Here is a 23,500-nt window from a genome sequence, read left to right as displayed (position 1 = left end):
TCATTAACTTAACAGTAAAATTTGAGCCACAAGCAGGTAACAAATTTTCATATGAAACTATTTTCACTGGCATTCATTTTCCTTATCCAAGGATAAAAGAATTGCTTGGTAAAGACCCCCTCAGTATTGTCTTGAAAGTGGAAATACCCAATGTGGTACATCAGCATTTTGTCAGCAAATAATGGATTTGTATCTCTGAACACAAAGTCTTTCTTTTGCCTCTCTTGTCAATACAAATAAAGTGTAATTTGACAGTTTTCTTTTGGCCTTGTCTTTATTCAAGTTTATATCTTGTGTTTCCAGGATACCATATGGCAGTTCAGCAGCACACATTCTGTTCCTAGAGTGCATTGTGTAAAGTATGAAATGTGCAGCAAGATGAAAGAAGAAACTAGTTCATTCTACTACAACAAGATTGTTAGTCCAGAATTACAGCTGAGTCATGGAAACTGAGGATCTGCAGCCTCTAAATACTATTTGAGGATTTATTTCAAGTGCTTTTTGCTTATCTGTTAGATATTAGGGATTTTCTTTCTAAGCTGTTGTGTTTAACTTGATGGTTACTGTGCCAACAAGTTTTAACATCCCCCATGACAGTAAAATCCCTACTCACTATTTTGAAGACAAATATTGACACTGAAAAAGAATGTTCTATATCCAGTGGGTTTAAGAAGAGGAGAACAGTTTTGATACTTATGTGGCAGCTGATGCTGCTTAAAACTGGTGCCCCTTAAACACATAGAGAAATCTGGGCTGGAAGAGACCTCAGGACATCCAAGAGTAAAGCTTTAAACAGGGCAATCTTCAAACAGGTTGCTCAGGGCCTGTCCAAACAAGTTATGGGTTTTCTCCAAGAATGGCGAGTCCACAGTGGTGTTAGGAATTTGGAGGTTTCACTGAGTGTTTTTCTGTGCTGTTGCAGAGCTTGGCTGTGCTTTTTGGATTTCAGAAGCCAGGAATATTGCAGTCAGTGCAAGGATGACAAAGACAGGCAGCCAAAGTCAAATTGTATTGCAGGATGCAGTGGAGTTCCCTTAGCAGAGATGAGGAGCACAACTGGAGTGCAGCTGTGCTGCAGTTTGACAGAGGAAGCCTAACTCCTTCAGCTTAGACTGAACTGAACAGTTAAGGTAGATCCTGCAGGTTGTTGGAGAAACCTACATTTTCCTGTACTTTAGAGCTCTTCTATTCTCTGAAATTTCAAGGTTGCTTATGTTTATTTAAGCTGAATTATCATTGGGTAGAAAAAGTTAATTTCTAAATTAAACATCCTAGGAATAAAGTAATTAAAAGAAATCTTAGGTCTTTACTAGTTCTTTCTGAAGTAGCTCTGTTAATCACTTACTGATAATTGTCCAAGGTAACACTTGAGGAGCCTGTGGCAACTTAAACAGTCTGACTTTCAAAAGCATTTGAGAACTTACCAGATGAATGGATAATCTACAAGTGAATTTATAACTGAATACAAAGGAAGTCTATAAGGAGTCCTCTGGAACTGCCTGGGATTTGAGCCAATGTGGACAGATCTGTCTCTCATATGAGGATTATACTTGTGATTGCTTCTGGAGAAGCAGCCCTGCTTCCATCTTATAAATAAGGGCTGTTCTGGGGGGTGCCCTGTGCTTGAGATAGACATGAGTTCTGTTTTTAGCATCTTCTGTAAAACCCTACTGTTTAAAGATATTTTAATACAGTAGTGGCTATCAGAGAACCTTATATTAGAGTAAGCAGGGATAACCCCCTGCTTGTCACATACTTTGAGCAGGTAGTGCCTCCTTTTCATATTGTATTGTAGAAAAAAACACATCTCTGGTTAAACTTGAAATTCTTTTTAGATTCACAGCTGTTTAAAACATAGAATCTGTGCCTTTGCACAGATTATTAGTCCAGGAAATAGCTGCAGTTCCTCCTTTATGACTTAGTAAGCACTGATCACATTTCAAGATTAATGAAATGTTCAGTACATGCTGCAGTATGTTTTGATTCTTCCATTAACTACCTTACCTGTGATGCTATCAGAATTGTTTATTTTCAGGGCATTTTTCAATAAATCGTCTTTTATTCTCTGCTAAGTAGAGCATGGGCTGTACAAAGCTTTTTCCTTGACACTTCACCTCTTTTTCCATTTTTACCTGGGGAAAAAAATTAGAAACGACAGCCCAACCAAACCCCAAACAAGAAATCCCTCTCTCTCCTGCTACCAGATATCTGATCCCTTGCTGCCTTCATAGAATCACAGAATGGTTTGTGTTGCAATGGACTTCCAAGATCATCTCATTCCAGCCCCCCTTCCTTGGGCAGGGATGCCACCCACTTGATTGATTTTCCAAGGGCCCCATCCAGCCTGGCCTTGGACACTTCAGGGATGGGGCATCCACAGCATCTCTGGGCCACATGTGCCAGGGCCTCTGAGTAAAGAATTTCTTCCTTACATCTAACCTAAATTTCTTCTTTTCAATTAAAAAACATTCCCTGTGGTTGTATCATTGTCTGCTGTGGTAAAAAGTCCCTCATTAAAAAAAAACCCTTTAAATACTGATATGGCTGCAGTGAGGTCTCCCTAGACCTGCTTTTTTTCTAGCCTGAACAGCTCAAACTCTCCCAGCCAATCTCCAGAGGAGAGATGCTCTGTGTTAGAACCTGCTGGCGTCAGTGTTTTATGGCTGTGCATTTCTGGTCACTGAAGTGCAATATTAAGCTGAAAAATTTAATAAACTGTCATTCTTCAGTGCCAACCCGTTGTCTTTGTCTAATTTTATTGTATTTTTTTTTTCTTAAATACAGGAACTTAAGTGAGGTTTTCTTGAAAATGTACAATCATTTATTTCCAACGAAACTTACTGCTTCAGTTCATAAAGATTTCCCAGAACTTTCTACATGTAGTTTCTACAGAAAGCTCTGCAGAATGAACTCACTGTAACAGCTGAGGTCACACAGAATAGTCTTGATTTCTGCCTCTCTTTTTGCAAGAGCACTGCAAAGCCCTGCAGGCATAGTCCTCTTTAGTAATTCTTTGTCCCCACATTCTTTCCAGCTTCCAACCCTTGTTCAACATTAAGACAATATCTAAGTAGCTGAAGTTATGACCAGAAACACACAGGGGCAGGTGAGGAGACCTTTGTCAGGAAAGTATCTTCTGAAATCTCAAATTTCTGTGTCCTGGCTTTGCAGCTGATGTAGATTTTTGCCACCCTAGGAAGACCCAGACAATTATTTTTGTTCAGTGTCATCTGCCAAGGATCTGCCCAAAGGTTTTAAAACTTCCCTTGTATTACAATTAAAAAAAATTGTAAGTGAACCTCATTAGGAAGGAAAGTAAATGAGGTGCTGACCTGGGCTACGCTGTTTTCTCTGCAAGAAGAAATGCCAGTGTGACCTGCATCCTGTCTGTCCTGTGTCCATTCCTGTGCTGCTTTACAGAGCTCTGCCTGGCTGTGGGTGTACTGCACAGTCATGCATTTCCATCAGCCCTTCTGACTCACCTTCTTGTTCTTACCAGCCCTGATAATGAGGTGGGGTGTTTTAATTAGTGTACCAAAAAGTGCTGCTCTGTCTTGTATTCTGATCAGAAAGTTTACTTCTGCAGTACTAATCTTCAAACGTGCCAAATCTTAGGCAAAAAGCAGCAACATGAGGAAAGCAGGGAAGTTGTGGCTCAGAGCAGACTACAAGCTCCTGTAGCTTGATGTCCACCTGATTTCACAGGGCATTTAGTAACTAGGAAAGTTAAAATTGATGTGGAGAGATGGAGGATATGAAATTCATTAGATCTAGAAAGCACTAAAAAAAGACTGGCCAACACCGAAAAATCTACCTGAACAGGTGCATGAAGAGCAGTAGCCAGAGTAGATAAGGTGGGCACCAAACCCTTGTGCTTCAGTCTTCAGGGTCTCTGAGAGGGCATGAGAAGAACCCCTAGCATGTCTGAAGCTGCTGAAAATGCAGAGCTAGCAGGATTCTGACTCCCATCTCCCTCTGTTCTCAGGCAGACATTCAGTGCTGTCTTTGACAAACTGTTGGGTACACCTTGAGTCAAGCACACTGTAGGCCTTTTGTGTCCCCGACAGACAACAGGAGCTGAGGAATCAGCAGAACTTCATGGGAGAGCTCACTGCCCCTGCCATCGTGCTCCTGTCAGCAGGTACAATAGCTCAGTTTTGCCCAGAAATCTAATTAATGTTGGGTACCTGTGGGCAATCTAGAGTCTGACTTTCCAGTACAATCCCAGAGTGCTGCTTCATAAATGGGAAAGGTACGAAACTAAAACCAAGAGATGGAAAAATGTTGCTGGTTTTCACTGCAGCAGAACATGTAAAGGAACTCAGAGTCAAGAGAAAGTGATAGGCCAGACTTAAAGCACTTATTTACTGGCATTGGAACTGCTGCCCATAGAGGTTTTTGAGTAACAAGATGTGAGCAACCACAAAAATCTCTTTCTGAATTGTGCCACAGCATTGTGCTCAGGCAGCTTGGAATTGGACTACTGTGTCTGTGTGAGAAAGAGAAGGATACACAGACCATTCTCTGTGCAATCCTTGCAGGTTTTTTTGTTTGTTTGTTTGTTTGTTTGTGTGTTTGTTTGGTTTTTTTCTTTTATTTGCTTTTATGAGCAAACCTTAAAATTCCAGTTCCTTCTAACTTGCCAAGAGGAAAGGAAAATTAGGGTTGTGTCCTTGCATCTTCACCAGGACCCTGAGGGTATGTTGGGTGAGTATGGTTCAGCTGACCCCATTCTTACACACAAGCTCTATTGGCTTGCCTGCTTAAACTTTTTCAGACTCACAGCCTTTTTACACCCTGACAATTCAGAGCAAAGGGACTTAATGTCCTTTCCCAGCTTTGCCAGAAGTGCAGAACAAGAGTCCTTTTCTCTCTGTGGATGTAACCAAATGGTCAGTTCCCAGAGAAGCTGTGTGGCAAGGTGGACTGGGTGGCAAATCACTTGCCTTGGCTCTGTGGTTTCTAAACAAAAGATTTCAATAGCAGGAAATTGCCCAATCTGGTCAGAGCTGCACACACTTCACAGAACAGAGCTGGTGACCCAGCATTTTAAAACACAGTGTGTGGGACAGGCAGGCAGTCTGGGAGGGTTTGTAGCCTTATTCTTTGCCTTTATCCAAGTGGGGATTTGGTTTCTTTTCCTGTGAAACAGGTTGAGTAATTTTTGCCAGCAGATTCTCCACTTTAAATGTTAATGTGTACACAATAAAATTTCCAGGTCTTGCAAAAGTTGCTTTAGAGGACTCAGCTTGTCATTGATGCATAAATAAAAAGAGGAAATTTTTCCCTGAAAGAGAAAAATCCTGAGCATTCCTGCTGAAGAAGTCAGGGCCAGAATTTGAAGATATTTCTGAGACCCGCGTCTCTGACTTCTGCTAAACCAGCCAGCTTCTGTTATGTGGGCAAGAGACACTTGACAGATAAATCAATCTCCATGCTTTCCAAAACAAATAAAATCCATGTGCGAAACCTCACAGATAAACACACTGGCAGACAGTTGACAACTCCTACTGTATGTTTTAAAATTGGATTTGCACAATCCTATTTCAATCGAACCTTGACTAGAATGTGAACAAAATCCTCCTACCCTGCCTGCACAGGGCCATTTGTGTATTCTGTCAACAGATCTTTACAAGCCTTGCCCAAATTTTCTCTTTTGGTGAAGGCTCTCTGGCAGATCTTGCTTTATGAGATTTTGGGGGTTTGACATACTTTGTAGAGGTGCCTCTGTGCATGAGCAGGTCTAATATTGAAATGAGTGAGAGAACTGGGGTTTCTATTCATTAACAGTTTTGAAGAGTATTAGACAAAACAGTGGAATCAAAAGATTGATCCAATGCATTTTGCCTTTAAGGCATAAAGCTTTTATAGATCTCATCCATGAGAAAATACATTTATCTGCCTAGGAGGAATCCATCTATGAGAAGAGAACAGAAACTGTGAGTGGAGCAGTAATTTGGTTTTGTTTGGCTCATTTTTGCTTCCTGTGCTGTTTCTCTGCTGCCATCTTTGTGACACTGCCAGCTGGGACTGCTGCTGAGAGCACCTTGGCTTCTGTGCACTGAACATTATTAATGGCTCTTGGCCACCTGTTAATTTAGAGGTGGTTGGTGTTTCACCTTCTTACTAATTTCCAGGATCATAAAGATCCAAAGTTGTTGCAGATTTTGGTGCTCCAGATCCTGCAGTGGTGGTCAGCACAGTTTCCATTCTCTCAGAGCAGCTCATAGGCAGTGGCTGAAACACACACTGCTTATGCTGCTTGGTCAGGAAAGCAGGGTCTGATGACAGATGACCTTTTGATTTTTCAGTTTATGCTCTGCTGCTGTACAATGGCACTACTCACTGTTTGCATTTTTAGCCTGTGTATTGCTGTTGTATTGCTAGTCTTTAATTGAGGAGAGGTCAGATAAGGAAACTGGCTGTAAACCTTTTGATGTTGCTGTGAATCTGATTTATTTAATTCAGACAGGAATTTCAGCAAGCATTTCTCTCCCTTCCTGGTTTCCCTGCAGTAGGTCAGATACAGTGATGATAAGCAGCAGTGGAAAGCCCTGGAATCAGTCTTTGTGTGTCTTTTCTTGCCCTGTACCATTTTCAGTGCTGAGCCATTTAGAAAACTGTCTGAAGACCCATTAAAGAATCCAATGCACCTTTAAGTGCCCCAGGGTGAGCTGTTTCCACCTTCAAAACGTTTCCGCTATGTATGGATGCTGGCAACTTAATCCCTGTGTCATACAGCCAGCTCTTGGAAAACCCAACAATCTTCACCATCCTCCTGGGGCAGCATGGAGCAGAGGAGCAGCCTCATTCTTGTGTTTCCATGGCCAGCTCAGGGCCGTGACTGCAGGCCAAGAAAACACTGTACAGCTTCCATTCTCCACACGAGTGTCCCCACTGCCCATTTGTGACTTTCCCAAACCACCAGAGCTGGCTGAGCCATGATTCCTCTGCCTCATCTTGAAGACCTCCAGGGTACCAGATGGTTTCCAGAGCAGTGTGAGCCCTCTGACCCTGACAGGGTGGCACCAGCTGGGCAGTGACAGTCCCAGGGCTGCAGTTGTCCTGTGGCAGCACAAGTGGGCTGAGCCATTGGATTGAGCTGTGGGCTGGTGCTGCTCACATGGGCTGCAGTGGATGGTTGTGTGCCTTATCTGCTTCCTGTTAGTGCAGGATATATAGCAGGGCTGGCTGTTCATCATGCTGCCTTTCCCTGTAGGATGAAGGCAGAAGTAAAGCACAGCTAACAGTAAGTACAGCGCTTCCTACACGCCTCGTGTGTCTTTGTGGGGATGCAGGGCCAAAAAAGTATCAATGCTCTCATTATTTGTGTAAACATAAGAATGGTTGCCTGCCCTGGTTTCATTTAGGCACCTTCATGTGCTATTAATGGCTTGAAAATATGAATATGAAAATATATCCCATTGCTTAGTGGGATTTGTGGCTAACAGAAGCAGTCCTTAGACTGCTCAGGATAATGAGCTCTCTAGGCAGTGCAGGGAGACAAAGAACGTGGAAAATCTGTCAATAATCAATTCTTTGTAAAGTTCGAAATGAGAATATAAATTACAGATTGTACTTCAGGTTAGTGTGTATTTTTTTAAATTCTGTTTTGGGACTTTCCTCTTCTGAGTGCTGTGGAAGTGCTCCTTGGATTCATCAAGCTGTCAGCAGAGTGTTTGGAAATTATAAATTTTGCCATTGCTGCCATAGCATCAGCTTTTCTTGCTGAGAAAGTCAACTATTTAAAATAAAAATATCAAAGCCTGCCCAAAGTGCTTGATTGATTGATTGATTGATGCAATGTGCTCCATTCCTGCTCTGAAGCACAGCCTGTCACTCACTTTGCTTTGTTCTTGCAATACTTTGGCATAGGCAGCTCTACCTTCACTTTGAGGTGTTATGGACATATTCACATCAGTGGCAAAAGGAAATTAACTTACCCGTCATGAATTTATGGTATTTAAGTTTGCCCATTGCATTTGCCTTCTGTTAAGCATACAGTTAACCTCTTTTCATTCCAATTAGCTGAAAACTAAGGATTTCCTTCCTTCTGTTTTGAACTGATATGTAAGAGGAAATCCGTAGATGTTCCTGTTTTGAGTAAACCTTTTACTAAGGAGCTCTGCTTGTGCATTTAAAAAAAGAATGGAAAGAAAAAGGTTATGTTGATTCAGAAATCCCGCTAGAAGTAGCAGATCCATTTCTAAAGGCTTTGCAGCCAAAAAGCACAGTGCAAAAATGCTCTCTCCCTGTTTACTTTTAACCTCTGGTTTGTCTTGGATCTGATTCTTAGTAGGCGGTGTTATCTTACAGAAATTGCAGCCTCTCTCGCCACCCCTTTTGTGTAAAGGGTCCTGCCTGTAAAAGCATGAAAATGCATCCTCCTGGATTGCTGTTTTTCTTCTTAGCAGCATGCTTCACTCCCACAGCTGACTGCCAGAGTCAGAAGGTAAGTCTGCGGGTCTTTGTTTCGATGTTCATAGAAAAGTTCTTCATATTTGGATGGTAGCATGCTAGGAAATAGTCCTCTCTACACTCATTTTTTCATTTGCATTTAGTTAGGTGCTGAATAAAATCAGTAAAAACTGTAGGCTTGTAAGGTATCTTCTCTGTAGTCCAAACTGAGGAACTAAATATAAGGTTGAAGGGAGCTGCTTGAGTTTTAAATCAGATTAAATTCGTGTCTGTGTTTGGCGTTGAACTTGAAAGAAGCAACATCAGAGGGAAATACTCAGCATCTTTGTCTTCTGCTAGTTTCAGTATGTGGGACAGGAACTTTGTATCCATCAGGACAGATCCATAAGTTTCCCAGGAGAATTTTACTTTAAAAAAATTTTTACTGTCTCATCAATTTGTCCCTTTGCAACAGTTTGTTTCAATGATATTTCCCAAAAGCTTCCCGGTAAGAATTGTTGAATACTTTCCATTTTATTTCAATTTTGTTGATTTTCTTTTGATTCTTTCCTCTCTGTTCTTGTGTTTAGCAGCAGCACCTAGGAGAATGTGTGATACCTTTGTAGATCTGTTCTCTAGACTCCGTGGTGAGGCAGCCCAGTTCCTGTGGGCTGGAATTCATACTCATTCCCATTACATTGTCTCCTGCCATCCCCTTCCTTGTGTCCTGCTGTTGGAGGAGTGAACTGGCCTGCTAAGCCCAGAGTTGTGGGGAGCATTTGGAAATTCCCTGGAGAAGGGAAACACCCTGTGGAGGGTTTCTTGTCTTCAATGACACAGCAGGGCCTTGTGGGGAGTGGACAGACCTGTGAGTCTTAAGGACTTTTAGAAAAAAAACAGAGGACTGGAAAGATGCTTCAGTGTCAGACCTGTGGGTGGAAGATTCTGTATAGACTCTTCCATGAAAGGACCATAAATGAATACCAGGAAGGCTTGTAGGATCCTCATGGTGACTTGAGCACAAACATGAAGTGTTTCTAGGGGTGGATTTCATCTCTCTGGAGAGGTGGGTTCCAGGCAGATGGGTTTCAGATTGTGTTCAGAGGCATGGCCTTGTGTCTTCAGCTGCTGTAGGGGGAAATGTTGGTCTCTCCACGTGGAGACACTGTGTTGATCTCTGTAATCACTGAGCAGGCTGGCTTGGCATGTAACAGGTACATTATTAGGTAGTGAGTACCCATGTACAGAGAAGTTAAACGTTTTGAATCACCTCTGGAGAAGTTTATTTAATCCAGGAATAACTCCCTTTTAGAGTTTTTTCCTCAAAAATTCCCTTTTTATGGAGAAAGAGAAGAAACATTTGTGAGGTTATAATGGGAGATAAGGAAAAATAAGGATCTAATGAAGCTTTCTCTGGCAGTTTAGAAAACCCAGTGGATCTGATTGGAATTAAAAGTGCTGTGATTCCACAGGAGGCTTTCTTGGCTCACAGGGGCCACTGAGAGAGAAGAGAGATTGTGTGCTACCCGTTTTGCAGTGATGTGACCTCAGGGCTCAGCTTTAATGGCTCAAACATGGCAGTGACTCTGTTAGTCTGATTTGGTTTTTCATACCTCGTGCTATGGGCTGGGGAAGATGCAGCAGGTGTGAGAGCCATGGAAGTTTTTCTGCTGGGAGGAGGCCAATCCCAGGCTGGGCTGGAGGAGGAAGGGAGGAAGGTGGGAAATGGGGAGAGTGGTCTCAGCATCCCCCCGTTTCCAGTGCTCTGCAGCTGAGATGCTGGGAAACCCCAGGGCAACAGTAAATGTCATGTTTCGTGATCTCTGAGATTGATTGTTCATCTTCATGGTACAAAGTGTCTTCCTTGAACAAGTGTGAAGAGTTTGTGTGCGCAGGAACTACTGCTCTGTTCAGCCCAAGTGTTATTGGGAGCTGCTTGGGGAGGTTCATGACTATAATGACTCGAGCATGTGTCTACAGCTCTGCTTTGTAAAGGACAAATGCCCTGGAAACTTGGTGATTCATTAGATAATGGCTATTTCCAGAGCTGGCTCCCAGGATTGTTGGAGCCGAACACTGACGTCCAAATATGTTTTTCTTTCTTCCTTGAGATTTTTACCATGCAGAGGGATTTGTGTTATGGTTTGGGAGGAAAAGATAAAGAGTGAAAATGAGGGGAATGAAACTAGCCCTTACGAAATACTTCCCAGTTTATTCTCTTGAGGTGGAATACGAGAAATGAGCACTTGAGAAGTGAGGGACATCTGTTCAGAGAGGAGGGAAGGAAACATTGCAGCATCCAGAAGCTTCCAAGTGTCTCAGCAGAGTGCAGAGAACAGTGGTTGCTCTTGCACAAGCATTTGAGTGCAGGGAGAGAGCACAGCACAGCCTGGAAGACAGAGGCACCCTGGCTCTTAACTTATTTTGGCTACAGCTGGATGTCTTCTGCTTTAAAAACTTTTCATTTTGGAGATATTTGAGAGTATCAGTCCTCCTTTCCTGTGTCTTTGTACACAAACTGTGACCCAGTCCAGGCTCACAACATCACCTGATCAGGACAGGGACTGTCACCAGGCAGCACTGCTGCATCACAGGGACAGATATTCCCTCTTGCTGCTTCGTTTCCAGTGGCTTTGCTCTTAGAAACAGCAGTCAAAGAGGAGCCCAAGGGAGCAGTGCATCATTGTTTTCCATGAGGCTGTGCCCCAGGAGCCACTTCTGACTCAAACTTCTGTCTGTCTTCCATCCTTTCCCAAATCTGAGTATTCAGACTGTTGCATTTATGTCCCTTGATTCCCTCTTCTGCTTTCCTGTGGAGGAAAACTCTCCAGAAAATGACTGCTTCATCAGTTCTGTCACTCAAATTAGAAGGGAAATATTTTTTTAATACTTTTCCACTCAGCTGTTTTCTTCCTCTTTCCTCCTGCCTGTTGCTGCTGACACAAGCATATTTCCTTATAAAAAGGGGAAGGTCTTACTGGAAAGCTGCCTAAAGCTGATCAAGTGTCCCAGTAGGGTAGGGGGGATTCCACAATAACTGTCTTGTCTTAGAGGTCTGCAAGTAATTAAACATGCCAACAGGGAGGAATGGCAGACATCACCTCTCCCACTCTTTGTTTCCATTGAGAAATGGAGCCACATTGATGGAGGAAAGGGAAGGGAAATAGAATAATGTATGAATAATGGTGTCTTCCTCCACCACCATGACAGAGGACACACTTAATGGCCCAGCTAAGTCTGATGCCTGAAAGTACAGATGAAATAGAAGGTTGGAGAATTTTAATTTACTGTTTTGTGCTCTGCTGTTTATTGGTCTTTTTGATGCAGATTGGGTGGCTCAGATACCTGGTAGAGGTTTGTGGCATAATTCTAACTCACAAGAAGGAGTCCACATTTGTGTTTCTTGCTCAGGCATCTTCCTGTTCCTTTTTCTGAGGCATTGTCTCAGGAAAGGCTAGCACTGGGATTTGGTGGAACCAAAAAGGCAGGAGCTGTCTGCTCTGTGAGACCCATGTGCCTGGTTCAGCTGGCTCCTTTCAAAAGCCCAGCTTTAATCTGGAGTCCTCATTTAAGATCCAATCAGATGGCTGACCCCATCAATGGCACTGCTGACCTTTAGAGGCAGAGTACCTTGTTTGTTCATCCATATTGTTTGTCTTCTTCTCTGCTTTGCTCCATGAAAAACGGGAAATCTCCTCTGCCTGCTCTGTGCATAAAGAGCAGCAAAGCTGATCTCTGCTCTGCTGGACAATATCAGTAGAGCTGGTGCTCACAGGAGAGGTGGAGTTGGTGGATCTCAGATTGGTTTTGAGCTCTTTTTACTGCAAGGGAGCCCTTGGCATAAGAGGTTCCTAGGGATTCTGCTGCCAGGGGAACTAGAGGTTGCTGTATGGTAGAAAAGCCTCAGAAGCACAACTAGAAGTTAATATCCATGGGAAGGGCAACCACAGCCACAGAAATAATTTCTTTCACTGAGCAGCATTCTTTGCATGTATGGCTGCAGAAGGTGGATCCACAAACATGAGCAAAAGCTCAACGACTCCAGTCAGAGGGAAGGAGTCGGGAAATATTCCAGGAACATGTCCCTGTGGACTTGAGACTTGAGGGTTATCTCTCAGGAGGTTTTCCTGACAGGGTCTGCTGCCTATCATCTGGGAGGGTCTTCCTGAGCTCTTGATAACTGATGGGAAGCCACGGGCTTCCTCCCTTGCCTTGAGGCAAATGTATGTATTTGGGCTTAAGTTCAGAGGAAGCAAAGCTGAGATTGCTGATGGGAATCCAAAACAAGGAGTTCTGGGGACAGGAGGGCTGCTGCATTAGCAGCATTGTTCAGGATTGGCTTAAAAATTCCAGATCAAGGCCTCCTCCCAAAATTTGATATAATGTTTTTATTTTTAGAAAATACAGTGCCTGTAGAGGCACAGTTGAGATGAGCTCTGGGATTTTTCCAGTCAATGACCTTCTGGGGCATACACAGCTCATGGCTCTCAGCTTTTCTCTGTCATCAGCAGTGGCAAATAATGTCTTTTTTCAAAATTACCAATGAGCTTTCCATGCAGTTGCTTGTTTCCAGAAGTTTAGAAATTCAAGGAAATGCTTTTGGAGCAAAATCACAAGTTTTAATGACAGGTTGGCATGTGATGATGATCATTCATTCTCGAGGCTGTACATTTTCATCTGTGTTTCACTTGAAAAGCAAGGTCGTGCAGGGGTGCAGGAAAGCCCTGTGAGGAAAAACAAACCCCTAAAGTCATTCTGGTTGGGTGGAAAGACTTACTGATTTATTTACCAGCCATGTGATATTTCCAAGTGCTCCTACCTGATCTTCATCCCAATGTTTATGGAGTCCTTCTCACCCAGGGTCAAAGCACCGAGGTGTTCAGAGAGGTGCAGAACACCTTTCCTTTTCATCCACCTCCCTGTGCCTCCTCACAGACTATTGCCATGAGAAATACTTCTCTGAGCAGCTCCTGGCTCTGGGAAACAGACTGAACTAGCACTGTCAGCTCTGCAGATCCATGGAACAGCAATGAACTGGATTTTATCAGTGGCATGGAAAAGATAAACGCTGTGCTGTCTTTTAATTCAGTATCTTCTGGCAAAGGTTATTAATTTAGGGCTTGTCCTCACACACCACTACCACATGTTTGTAAAAGATCAGCTGAAATTAGCAGTGCAGAGTTGTGGTTATTTTAGAAATGGTTAGGATTTTTGCTGTGGATCATAGGGGAAGGATGAGACAGCTGTGTTCTGCCCTGTTGGTTCTAGCTGAGATGCAGTGGATCCAAGCATGCAGCACCATGGCAGGGGGGTTTAGTCCATGGGACACTGTGGTACCTCCCAGCAGCTGCACTGGCCACGGCCCTCCCCAGTGATATCTAACTAATGGTGCAACTTGATAAAGATATTACAAGATTGGCAAGATAAGTGCCTAGGATAACAATTTAATCTGGGGCTATTTCTGTTCTGTTTCTTCTTTTTAAGTTAAAATCCATGCGGTGCAATGTCAAGACGATGTTCACCTTGAATACAGCATGTACTTCTTGTGCTGCAGTGCCTAAAATGTTGTGTCCAAGAGGCTGGATAAAGACCACCCAAAGATCAGGGGTGAGGGCCTGCAGGTAAGCCTGTTTCCTAGCTGTGTTATGTTTTTGGTGCAGCCCTTCTTTGCTGGGAGTAGTGTGCTCTTCAGGAGAACACACACGTGGCTTTGAGCTGTATGGACTTCTGTTTCAGATGGGTTTATGGCCCCTGTTATTGTTGTTTTTGTCTCTTTGCAAATCCCACAGACTTTTTGCTGGGCAGGTTCTATATACACAGAGCAAATTAAATGACAATAACCTCTTAACTTGCCCCGAATAACCTGAGTTTGTTAATCCTGCTGTAGCAATTTAACACAGATCTGTCCAGCATAAAAACCTGTTTCAGACCCAGAATTCCTTAGTGGCTTATTAAGAAAAAAAAAAATAATGATAGTTCCCCTTGTATATCCTCCCAGCTTCCAGCAATAATCCTCTGAACTTTTAACCTTCCTAGTTCACTTTATGACAATTGCTTGTTCATGTGTTCCTTGCTCATACTCTGTTGAGTTTGGCAGGTAGGAAAAGGATGAAGGAAACCTGAATTTACTAGGAGGCTTTTGTAAAATGAAACACTATGGATTATTGTTTGTGTATGTATTCAGCAGTGAATATTAACTGTTGATATATAGCCCCATTGTCTGCTCTTTTTCTGATTCCCTCAAAATACTTTAAAAATAGTGGTGGCAGTTTTGCAGTTTATAGCAGTTTTTGCACACACACAGGAGTCAGATGGAAGCCAAAGCAGCAATGCTATTGAGACAATTTCCAAGTTCCTTTTGGGAAGGATGTGGTGCCAAAAATAAAATGAAGTGTAAGAATAATGTGAGTCTATGCAGTTTTTCTGAGTGTTATCTACTCTTGTGGTGGTTGTTGGACAGACCCAAGAATAGTTTTGTACTGAGTACGTGCAGAACAAGAGGCACTGCCACCAAGGACTCACCCTGTGTGTGCAGGGGAGGGATGATGGGTTGAAAAGAAGATGCTTCCTTGAGGGACTTAAGGTGTTTGTCCAAGACTTAATAGAGAATATGTGAATTAAATCCAAATTTACAGCATTTTGATGTGGAGTCTTTAGTAAACGACACAAATGGATAAGTCCTGAAAGGAGGTTTTGTTCTTTCAAACTTTAGATGTGAAGTTTAATCCTGGGTCACCCTGGAAATCCTACCTTTTTTCCTGTGCTGTTTAACCCTTCAGCACCCAAGGTTTCCATCCTGATGCAAGATCCTGTCTCATGCCCAGTCCCTGAGAGATTTCTTCTAACCAATATTTGAGGCTCAAATCAAGGGTCTGTTTAGAGAAGACATAACTGGAGTGAAACCTCTTGTGTGTGTGCATGGGACAGGGGTCGAGGGCCCTTCCTTCCCTTCAGAGCTCAGGGCACTGCAGTGTGATTGCCTAGAAACCCTCTGCTGGGTTTGTGGTATAATCATAATCTTGGATTATTCTTTTTAAGATACTCTGTCAAGTTAGGAGAAAATACCCTTTCCCTGCCAGGGTGCCATCACCTGTGTAAGAAGGAGATTGAGGAGAAAAAGTGCTGTCCAGGATTCTGGGGTACAGAGTGCTATGGTAAGTGTTGGGGTTTTTTACAACAACCTGCAGCTGTTGAACAGGTCAAACCAGTTTTAATAGGAGGCATTAAATATATATTGAGGTGATTAATTTCCATTATTCCTTGAACACTCACAAGGTCTCCATTATCTGTCTGGGAGCATATCTGTCTGTTCAGCACATAATCTCTTTGCTCCAGATGAGTTGAATCCCCTTACATTTAACACATAACATAACCTCCTGTGGTGGAACTTCCTTTTGTCTCTTCTATAAAAATAAACTTTTGGAAAGGGATGTTTTTGTTCCTCTTTGCAAAAGTTTCCAAAGGAAGAGGAAGATCTTTCTGATATCCCTCTTGTCTGCAGCGCGTGTGCCACGTGTGCTGCTCTATAGTCTGGAGTCAGTCAGATGTTCAGCCACAGAAAATACTTAGCAATTCCAACCCAAGGTGAAAATAACCATCCCAGAACTCCCACTCAGATTTATGCCAAGTAATGAGAATTTGTTTTGTCTTGTCTCAAAAATCCAAAATCAAGACCTACTAAGCTGAACACTTCTCACACGTTTGACTGACAGAATATGGAAAGACCCCCTCCAGTTATACAGAAAATGGGAGACTGCTTGAGCCTGTTCTCATACTAGCTTTGAACAAGCAACTAGTTTCATCAGAGAAATCACAGATTCCAGAATTATCAGAAACAGTCCTCAGAATTTGGAGGTACCCCACTCCAAAGATGTGGGGACCCTGTTTTTCTGGGTACTCTTGAAGTCAAGGAGAGCTGAAAATGCTCAGTGTCTTTGCAAAACAGGCTCCTGTCTGCTCCTAGTTCCAGAACTGCCCTCACCTCTCAGTGCTGCTGGCAGCAGTGACCCAACCTCAAAAAATGTTTCAGTGCCTTTGTTGAAATTTTGTTATGGCTTGTTGGGACTTTTCTTTAGACCTTTCACCTCTGGGCCAGTGTTAGGCATGCTAGATAATTTGCTGGTGAAGAGGTCTTTGCTTTGTACACCTGAAATACCTGGGGCAGGAGGAGATGGAAAGGTGCTGGTTGTTCAATTTAATCTCATCTGTCCTGTCTCTCACCTGCTAGAATGTCCAGGTGGCTCTGAAAACCCCTGCAGTGGCCATGGGACATGTTTGGATGGTATACAGCAAAATGGGACCTGCATCTGCAAGGTGAGTGCATGGTTTACTCTGGGGTGATGTGCTCTGTCAGAGGGAGTTGTTTGTGTGGTGTCTGTGCAGGTGCCCTGGCTGGAGGCTGCCCTTCTGCCTGGAAGGCCATTTGCAGCTCCTTTCATCCCAGCATCAGTGTCTGTGGTTTTCCTGCAGCATTGCTGTTGTCAGCAATAGCACTAAAACACTGTTGGTGATGGTGTGGAGCTGGGAAGAATCTCAAGGGTGAAATAAGGAAAGAATTGCATTAATTTAACCCCTGATCAGTTGAAATAATTGTAGCTGTCTGTGGCTGCAAGAAGCCCTGAGACACTTGGCTGTTAATGAGCTGTACCCAGGGAGGCAGAGGATCCCTCTCTCAGGAAAAACAGGAGAGATGAGAAAGAATTTAGGGCAGATATTTTTTTTCTTTTTTCTTTGTTACTCCAGATTTTTGTACAACCAAAGTATAAACAATTTAATTGAATTTAATTGAGCAGTGCTTCTAAAATGTATAGGGTAATGAATCAGTGTTAGACTTGAAACTTTCCCTGATGAACTGTATATTTTCACAGCATACTTAATTAACAGCTCAAATCCTACGTCTTGGACTCATCTTTGAGAAAAGTTGATTTTGGACTTAAATCAAAGACACCTTATATCAACTAAAATGTATGCTGAAGGTCCCTGAGCCCTATAAAATCAATGTGAAAATCCCACTGGTATTAATGAACTGTAGATTCCTTTTTCAGAGAGATATCAGGAGCCAACTGGAACTTTCCTGTCTGTCTCTAATTAGGACATTATTTCCTCAGTGTCCAGCATATTTTCCTGGCATTTGCATGCCCTCTGTGTGTCAGCTTACACTGGGATCTCCTTTGCCATGGGGGTTGGTTAGTACTGAGCAGATCAGTTTTCTTCACTGTTGCTTCAGATATCACAGAAAATCAAAAATGGGGAGAGGCTTTAAACTATAATGATGTGTGAAACAATAGAGTGATATAGAAAAATAATACCTGACACATTTTGGGGCCCTTGTAGGAGCAATACAGTGGGTATGGCTGCCAGAACTGCCGGGATGAAAATCGTTTTGGCCCAGATTGTCAGTCAGGTAAGAACAAGTCATTCAAATGAAACCTCCACAAAGATAACTGAAAACAAGGAAGGAGGAGGAAAAGGTTGAGTGAGGAAGGTGCTGGAGAGGGGGAAAGTGGTAGAGAGCTGGCAGTGTTCAACAGCAGGTGTCTGGGCATTTTGTCTTTGTGCCCTTCTGCACTGTCCCATTAAATATTAAATTATTCTCAGTCTGTCACTCACACAGTCCATTTCTCCTACAGTAAATCTCTCTTCCCCTGCTTACCCAGGCTGTCCCACTTTCCTCTCTCTTTCTAGCCAGGCCATCACCTACATCCCTGAAACAACCCACACTCACTTCCCAACTGTTTTTCAGACTCCTGTAACAGCTCTACTTGTCTCCCAGCTTTTTCCTTGCTGCCCTCTATAAAAAAATTGTTACACACTGTGCTGCCTCTCATGTATGGCATTTTGGGAAGTGAATTATGGGTGTGCAGCCTGGCTGTTGCAGGAGCCCTTTTTGTCAAGCTCTTGCTTCCTTGTGTCCACACAGGTGAGAATGGTGTGACCGTGGAGGTTGTGCCCATGTGTTAAAACACAGGCCTGAAAATCTGGTCTAGGTCTTGCATTCAGGGCTGCTCTTACCTCATCTTCTTGAGCCCAGGACATGCAATTTACCCTCTCAAAGCTCTGACTGGCGTGGCCATATTTTAAAAGGAGCTAGTGGATTATTGGTGGGAAATCAGGATGCCAAGTGCCAGGGCAGCTGGCCAGTGTGCTCCTGGAGCCCTGTGCTCTGCCTGGCAGCCGAAGGGCTGAAGCTGTGTCTGTACTTCACTTGCAGAGTGTGACTGTGTGCACGGGGAGTGCAACAGCGGCACCGCTGGGAATGGGAGCTGCACATGCTATGGAGGCTACACAGGCCCCAGGTGTGACCAAGGTAACACACGGGTAGCTGCATGGGGCTATCATGTGGGCTTGGCTGTCCCTAAAGGGGCAGGGAGGCACTGGATAGGTTGGGAATGTAGAGGAAAGATGATTTGAGCACTGGAGATCGAGATAGAGGGAAGAGCTGGGGTCTCCTCCCCACTTTGTGACAGCGGTTAAGATCTCTGTATGCCTGTGTTCTTCCTCTGGACACCAGCTAGATCTCTTCTCTCAGCCTTGGGGTCCTGGCTACCTAGGCTGCCAGGAACTTAGAGCTGCCTGCACTGCTCATATCCTCTGGCTTTTGTGCCAGTTTGGGGTCCTCGGAAACCACATTTACCTTTATTTCCAGATATTCTGTAAGATGAATTGTATCTCCTAGCTGTGCCCTACATGCTCAAAGGGAAACTCTCTTTGCTGTGTGACTGCAGAGCTGCCCCTTTGCAGAGGTGTGACGTGTGAGGCCAACAGCGAGTGTGTGGTGAGGGATGGGACAGCCCTGTGTGACTGCAAGCTGGGCTACAGGAAACAGGGCAGCACTTGCCAAGGTGAGAAACTTCTCTGTGACCCTAAATGCTCCTGTTTGGACAAAATCCTATCACACTGCTGTCTGCAGAGGAGTTTGGTTACTGTGAACACAATGCCTACTTCACTGCAGAGGTTTAAAACACATTTTTTTCAGGAATATCCATAAGATTAAGGCCTAAGCTTTTGGCTCTCCTTTCACTTGGTCATAAAAGCAAGAAGTGAATTAAAGCTGCAAGTTCCATCCAACACTCACTTTTAATTATGCACTAAATAGTGACAGCAGGATGTTGGTCAGTCTGAACCAGTTTAAATAATGAGGTGTGGAGTCCAAGGAGTTCTTCAATGATTTAAAATTTAAGTTTTTGAATTGGTTTCCTTAAAAAAGCACTGATAAGATGCATGTGATTGGCTAGCTATGGATAGATGTTTTCAGTGGCTCTTTACAGGTTTTGCTGACCAAACTGCAGTTTCATGTATCCTCAGACATGATGAAAATTCAGAATCAATCCAAGCATCCTCTGTCACTCACACTTCTGTTACTGAATGAACATGGAAAATGTGTCATCTAAATTCCTCAGAATAAAAACCCCCAAATGTCTGCTGCTTGGAATTATTTAATTTCCCTGTGAAATTTTAGAAGTTTAACAGTACAAATTCTTTATGCTCCATTCTTTCCACTCCTTGCAGTGTGCTGTGCTGCATTAAGTGCTGTTTTGAAAACAGGATTTTGGTTGTGCTCACCTCTAATCTCTTTAATTGCAGCTCAGGATCCTTGTGCTCCTTCTCCATGTTCCCCCTTTGCTGTATGTAAAGTTCTTGGACCACGTACATATGAATGTACCTGCAAAGAAGGATTTCAAGGAGATGGAAAGATTTGCCAGCCCATCAATCCTTGTGTTGACAGCAATGGAGGCTGCCCAGAAAACTCTACAATTTGTATGTACAGACGACCAGGAGAGGTAAGGCAGTAACAGCCAAAATTGGCCAGGGGAGAAGATCTTCACAAGAACTGATGGATGTGTTGGTCAGATCTGCTCTCCTCACCTCAGATTTTGCAAAGGGAAACCAGACATCTCTTTTGTAGGATAAAAGATGGTGAATGCAGCTCTGTGATCACTGTGGTTCCTTCCCTTAGGCAACGTGTGTTTGCAAGTCTGGGATGAGTAGGAGAACTCCTTCCTCCGAGTGTTTGGCATTTCCCAGCGACTGCCGGCAGTACTTTTGTGATGTGACTGCCACGTGTGAAATTAACTCTCAGGGGACTCCTAGGTAAGCCAGCTTGAAAACTGAAAATAAAGAAGCTTAGTCTGCAACTAGAAGGGAAACTTGGTTTGGATGAGCTGAATTTTGAAGAAACTGAGGGTGATCTCAGGAGCACAGGCCAGAGTCGCCCTTTGGGAAGAACCTGTTTGTAACAAACCTACTGGAAGTAGAGTTTGACATCAGTCATTTTAAATTACTGCACATGGGTCACAAAACACTTTTAATCTGGGGTGGTAGACTCTTCTTTGATGTGAGCTGGAGGTGTAGCTCCCCAAGCTAATGGTGGTAGAAGTTAATAATCAATCATTAAAAGGGAGATGTATGGTTGTTTGCTCACATTTGTGCATATTTGCTTCTGAGGAATAAGACTTTGTCTCTTCTTCCAGTCAGGTCTGTAAACAATAAATAAATTAGAGTTGCAGAGTGACAGAGAAGGGGTAAGTTGAGTGAGGAAATACCAGACGTCATGTAGTCCTTTGCAGCAAAACACCTAGAAGTTTGTACCCCTTAGATGAGAAATATGGCTGGATAGAGGATCATTCTTGCATAATGGTCTCTCAAACACCAGAGAAAGCTTCCTTGAGAATTTTATGTGTTTTCAGGAAAAGGTAGAGCTTCTCTGAGTCACTGAAGAGGGAAAGAGCAATCCCATCTCCTTGATCCTTCCTTCTCCAATGCTGTTAGAACTATTAGCATTGACTTGCTCATTGTGTGCTCCAGGCCAAGACTGAAACACAGTGGCTTCCCTTTCTGAAGATCTGCTAGCACAGTGCAGGACACAGTGTTCAGTGCAGTCCCTGCCTTACAGATCTGTTCCCCAGCAGCTGGCACTGAGCCTTCTGAGGCTGGAGTGGAGTCAAATTCCTCCCCTGTGTCGCATGTCTTTGCATGGCTGAAACAGAAAGAGCAGAGCTGATACTTGGACAAAGCCCAAACGGGAAAAAACAGCTTTGGTAGTCTCTGAGTGATGACTACAAACCCGTGTGAACCAGGACAGAGATTTTCACATGTAGATAAGCTTTTCTGGAAAAGTCATTAACCTGTCTGGGCCCCTCAGTGAGTTCCAGATGAGCTGTGGCTACCTGGAGTGCTTGGGCTGCCTTCTCACTGCTGCCAAGGGGTCACACTGGAGCTGTTTGATAGATTGTCACTTAGCCTGTGGGTTTTATGCATTACCTCAGATTTGCAGATGCCGAAATTACCACAACTGACTCAATACCTAATTAAAAAGGTGTCAATAATCATATTGTGGCAATCTGTACTCTGCACTTTAGAGCAGACGATCCTTATGTTGTTTGTATCTGAGAAAGCATCTCCATTCTTTTTGGGTAGATACAAATTGGCTTTCCTGGCAGAAATGGGAATCTTTTTTCCTGTCACTCAGTCTGGGCAGAAGTTACTCAGCCCTTATCTGCATCCCTGGAAGAGTTCAGGGCCAGGTTGGGTGGGGCCCTGATCAACCTGGTCTAGTGGAAGGTGTCCCTGCCCATGGCAGGGGAGGTTTGAACTAAGTGATCTTTAAGGTTCCTTCCAACCCAAACCACTCTATGATTCTAAACTGGCCTTTCAAGTGTAGATACTGACATGTTGTTCTACTTGGCAATTGTTGAATATGTTGCAAACTGGTTTACAATGGTTTGTTATGTTTCATCCTTGCCTCATAGCTGTGTGTGCAAAGAAGGGGAGATTGGAGATGGGAGAAGTTGCTATAAAGATCTCTTGGGTGAGATAAATCAGCAGAATTTGCGAGGAAGGTTTATAAGGAAGCTAAACGTCGCCAAGAAAATGTTTGGTAAATGTTTTTTTTATTTTGCTTGGGGAATGGAGCAAGCTGGGGACAGGGTAGCAGTGCCAAACTCCCTCTGGCTTCCCTCTAAATGAGTACTTGTTGCTTGCACCAGGCTGATACTGTGTAGATTGAATTGTGCTGTTAACAAGAGGAATATTTATTGCTGTGGGTAAATCATCACTGCCTAACTACTTCACATTGCCCCTCTTTTTACAGCTTCTGGGTGCTCAACATTGCTGACTAAATACGGGCCCTTCACAGTCTTTGTACCATCCCTTCTCCCCATTCTTGATAGAATGGAATTCAACGTAAGTTTTTTGGCTTCAGCAAGTTGTTGTCCTAAGGTTCTTTCCTGCTTCAGCTCTGCAGCCTGTAAAAACTGACTGACACAAGAGAGGAACTTTGGCATGCACTATTTATAGAAATCATCTATTGGGAAAATGTTACATTGTCTGGTTAAGTTGCAGTCTTATAGAGGATGTTACATACCTCAATTATTTTAAAAAACTCTATTTCTTTCTTCAATACTGACAGAGTTTGTTTTTAATGTCAGGAAGTGTAGGACCTTCTGGCCATTCTTCTTTCAAAGCTCAAACTTCTTACGTATGACTGTTCTTAAAACTTTAAGTGGCTTTTTACTACCTGAGGGTGTAATTTTCAAAAGGGGCCAAGTATTGCACCAAAGTATTGGAATTTCAAACTATGGTTAAAAATACTGGTTAACTGGTTAACTATGGTTAAAATAACTTCTGGATTCATAGAAAATATATCAGGAGAGGCTCCCAAGTTACCTAGTCAACCTGTTCCCCCAAGGATCAGTTCCACCTAAATCATTTGACAAAAAGTGACAAAAGATTGTTCTAAAAACAGCAATGATGGTAAGCCCAGAGAAGAAAGGAAAAAGCTAAATGTAATTTCAGCAGATTAGACCTGCATGGTCCAGAATAGGCAAAGACTGCACTTGTGGGGCTTCAGCAAATTTATAGTCTGGATCAAGCAAGGATAATTTTTAATTTGTCCAATAGGTTTCTGTCCAGGGGATTCCTCTTAAGTCCCTTGCAGGTTAATCAGTCTCCCTCTTGGATGTGCAGACAAACAAGAGTTTTGCCAGAGTGTAGTGAATCAAAATGAAGACAAAAGCTCAGTCTTGTATGCTAAGAATTTCTCTGTGTGTGTTAGCTGGAAGAAAGGTGATGTTGTGGTAAATGAAGTTTTTGAAAGAACATGTCA

The 23,500-nt window shown here is 43.2% G+C and overlaps 1 protein-coding gene across 3 annotated transcripts in view; it reads left to right on the top strand.

The window, feature by feature from the left end:
• The first annotated feature begins 7,110 nt into the window (after positions 1 to 7,110).
• The window catches only part of STAB1 (stabilin 1), a 54,031-nt gene continuing 37,641 nt past the window's right edge, over positions 7,111 to 23,500 (top strand). For all 3 annotated transcript variants that reach the window (XR_010368476.1, XM_064432447.1, XM_064432448.1), the window contains exons 1-12: positions 7,111 to 7,249; positions 8,317 to 8,452; positions 13,882 to 14,018; positions 15,436 to 15,551; positions 16,625 to 16,710; positions 17,731 to 17,800; positions 18,608 to 18,703; positions 19,122 to 19,238; positions 19,981 to 20,177; positions 20,354 to 20,487; positions 22,146 to 22,273; positions 22,487 to 22,578. Coding sequence is in view for 2 of the 3 variants with exons in the window: in XM_064432447.1 (XP_064288517.1) it covers positions 8,372 to 8,452; positions 13,882 to 14,018; positions 15,436 to 15,551; positions 16,625 to 16,710; positions 17,731 to 17,800; positions 18,608 to 18,703; positions 19,122 to 19,238; positions 19,981 to 20,177; positions 20,354 to 20,487; positions 22,146 to 22,273; positions 22,487 to 22,578 (1,254 nt within the window). In the remaining variant the exon portion in view is untranslated. The remainder of the gene's footprint in view (positions 7,250 to 8,316; positions 8,453 to 13,881; positions 14,019 to 15,435; positions 15,552 to 16,624; positions 16,711 to 17,730; positions 17,801 to 18,607; positions 18,704 to 19,121; positions 19,239 to 19,980; positions 20,178 to 20,353; positions 20,488 to 22,145; positions 22,274 to 22,486; positions 22,579 to 23,500) is intronic.

Source organism: Passer domesticus, chromosome 9 (genome assembly GCF_036417665.1).
Source record: "Passer domesticus isolate bPasDom1 chromosome 9, bPasDom1.hap1, whole genome shotgun sequence".
Classification (NCBI taxonomy): Eukaryota; Metazoa; Chordata; class Aves; order Passeriformes; family Passeridae; genus Passer; species Passer domesticus.
This window is presented reverse-complemented; position numbering and strand designations above follow the sequence as displayed.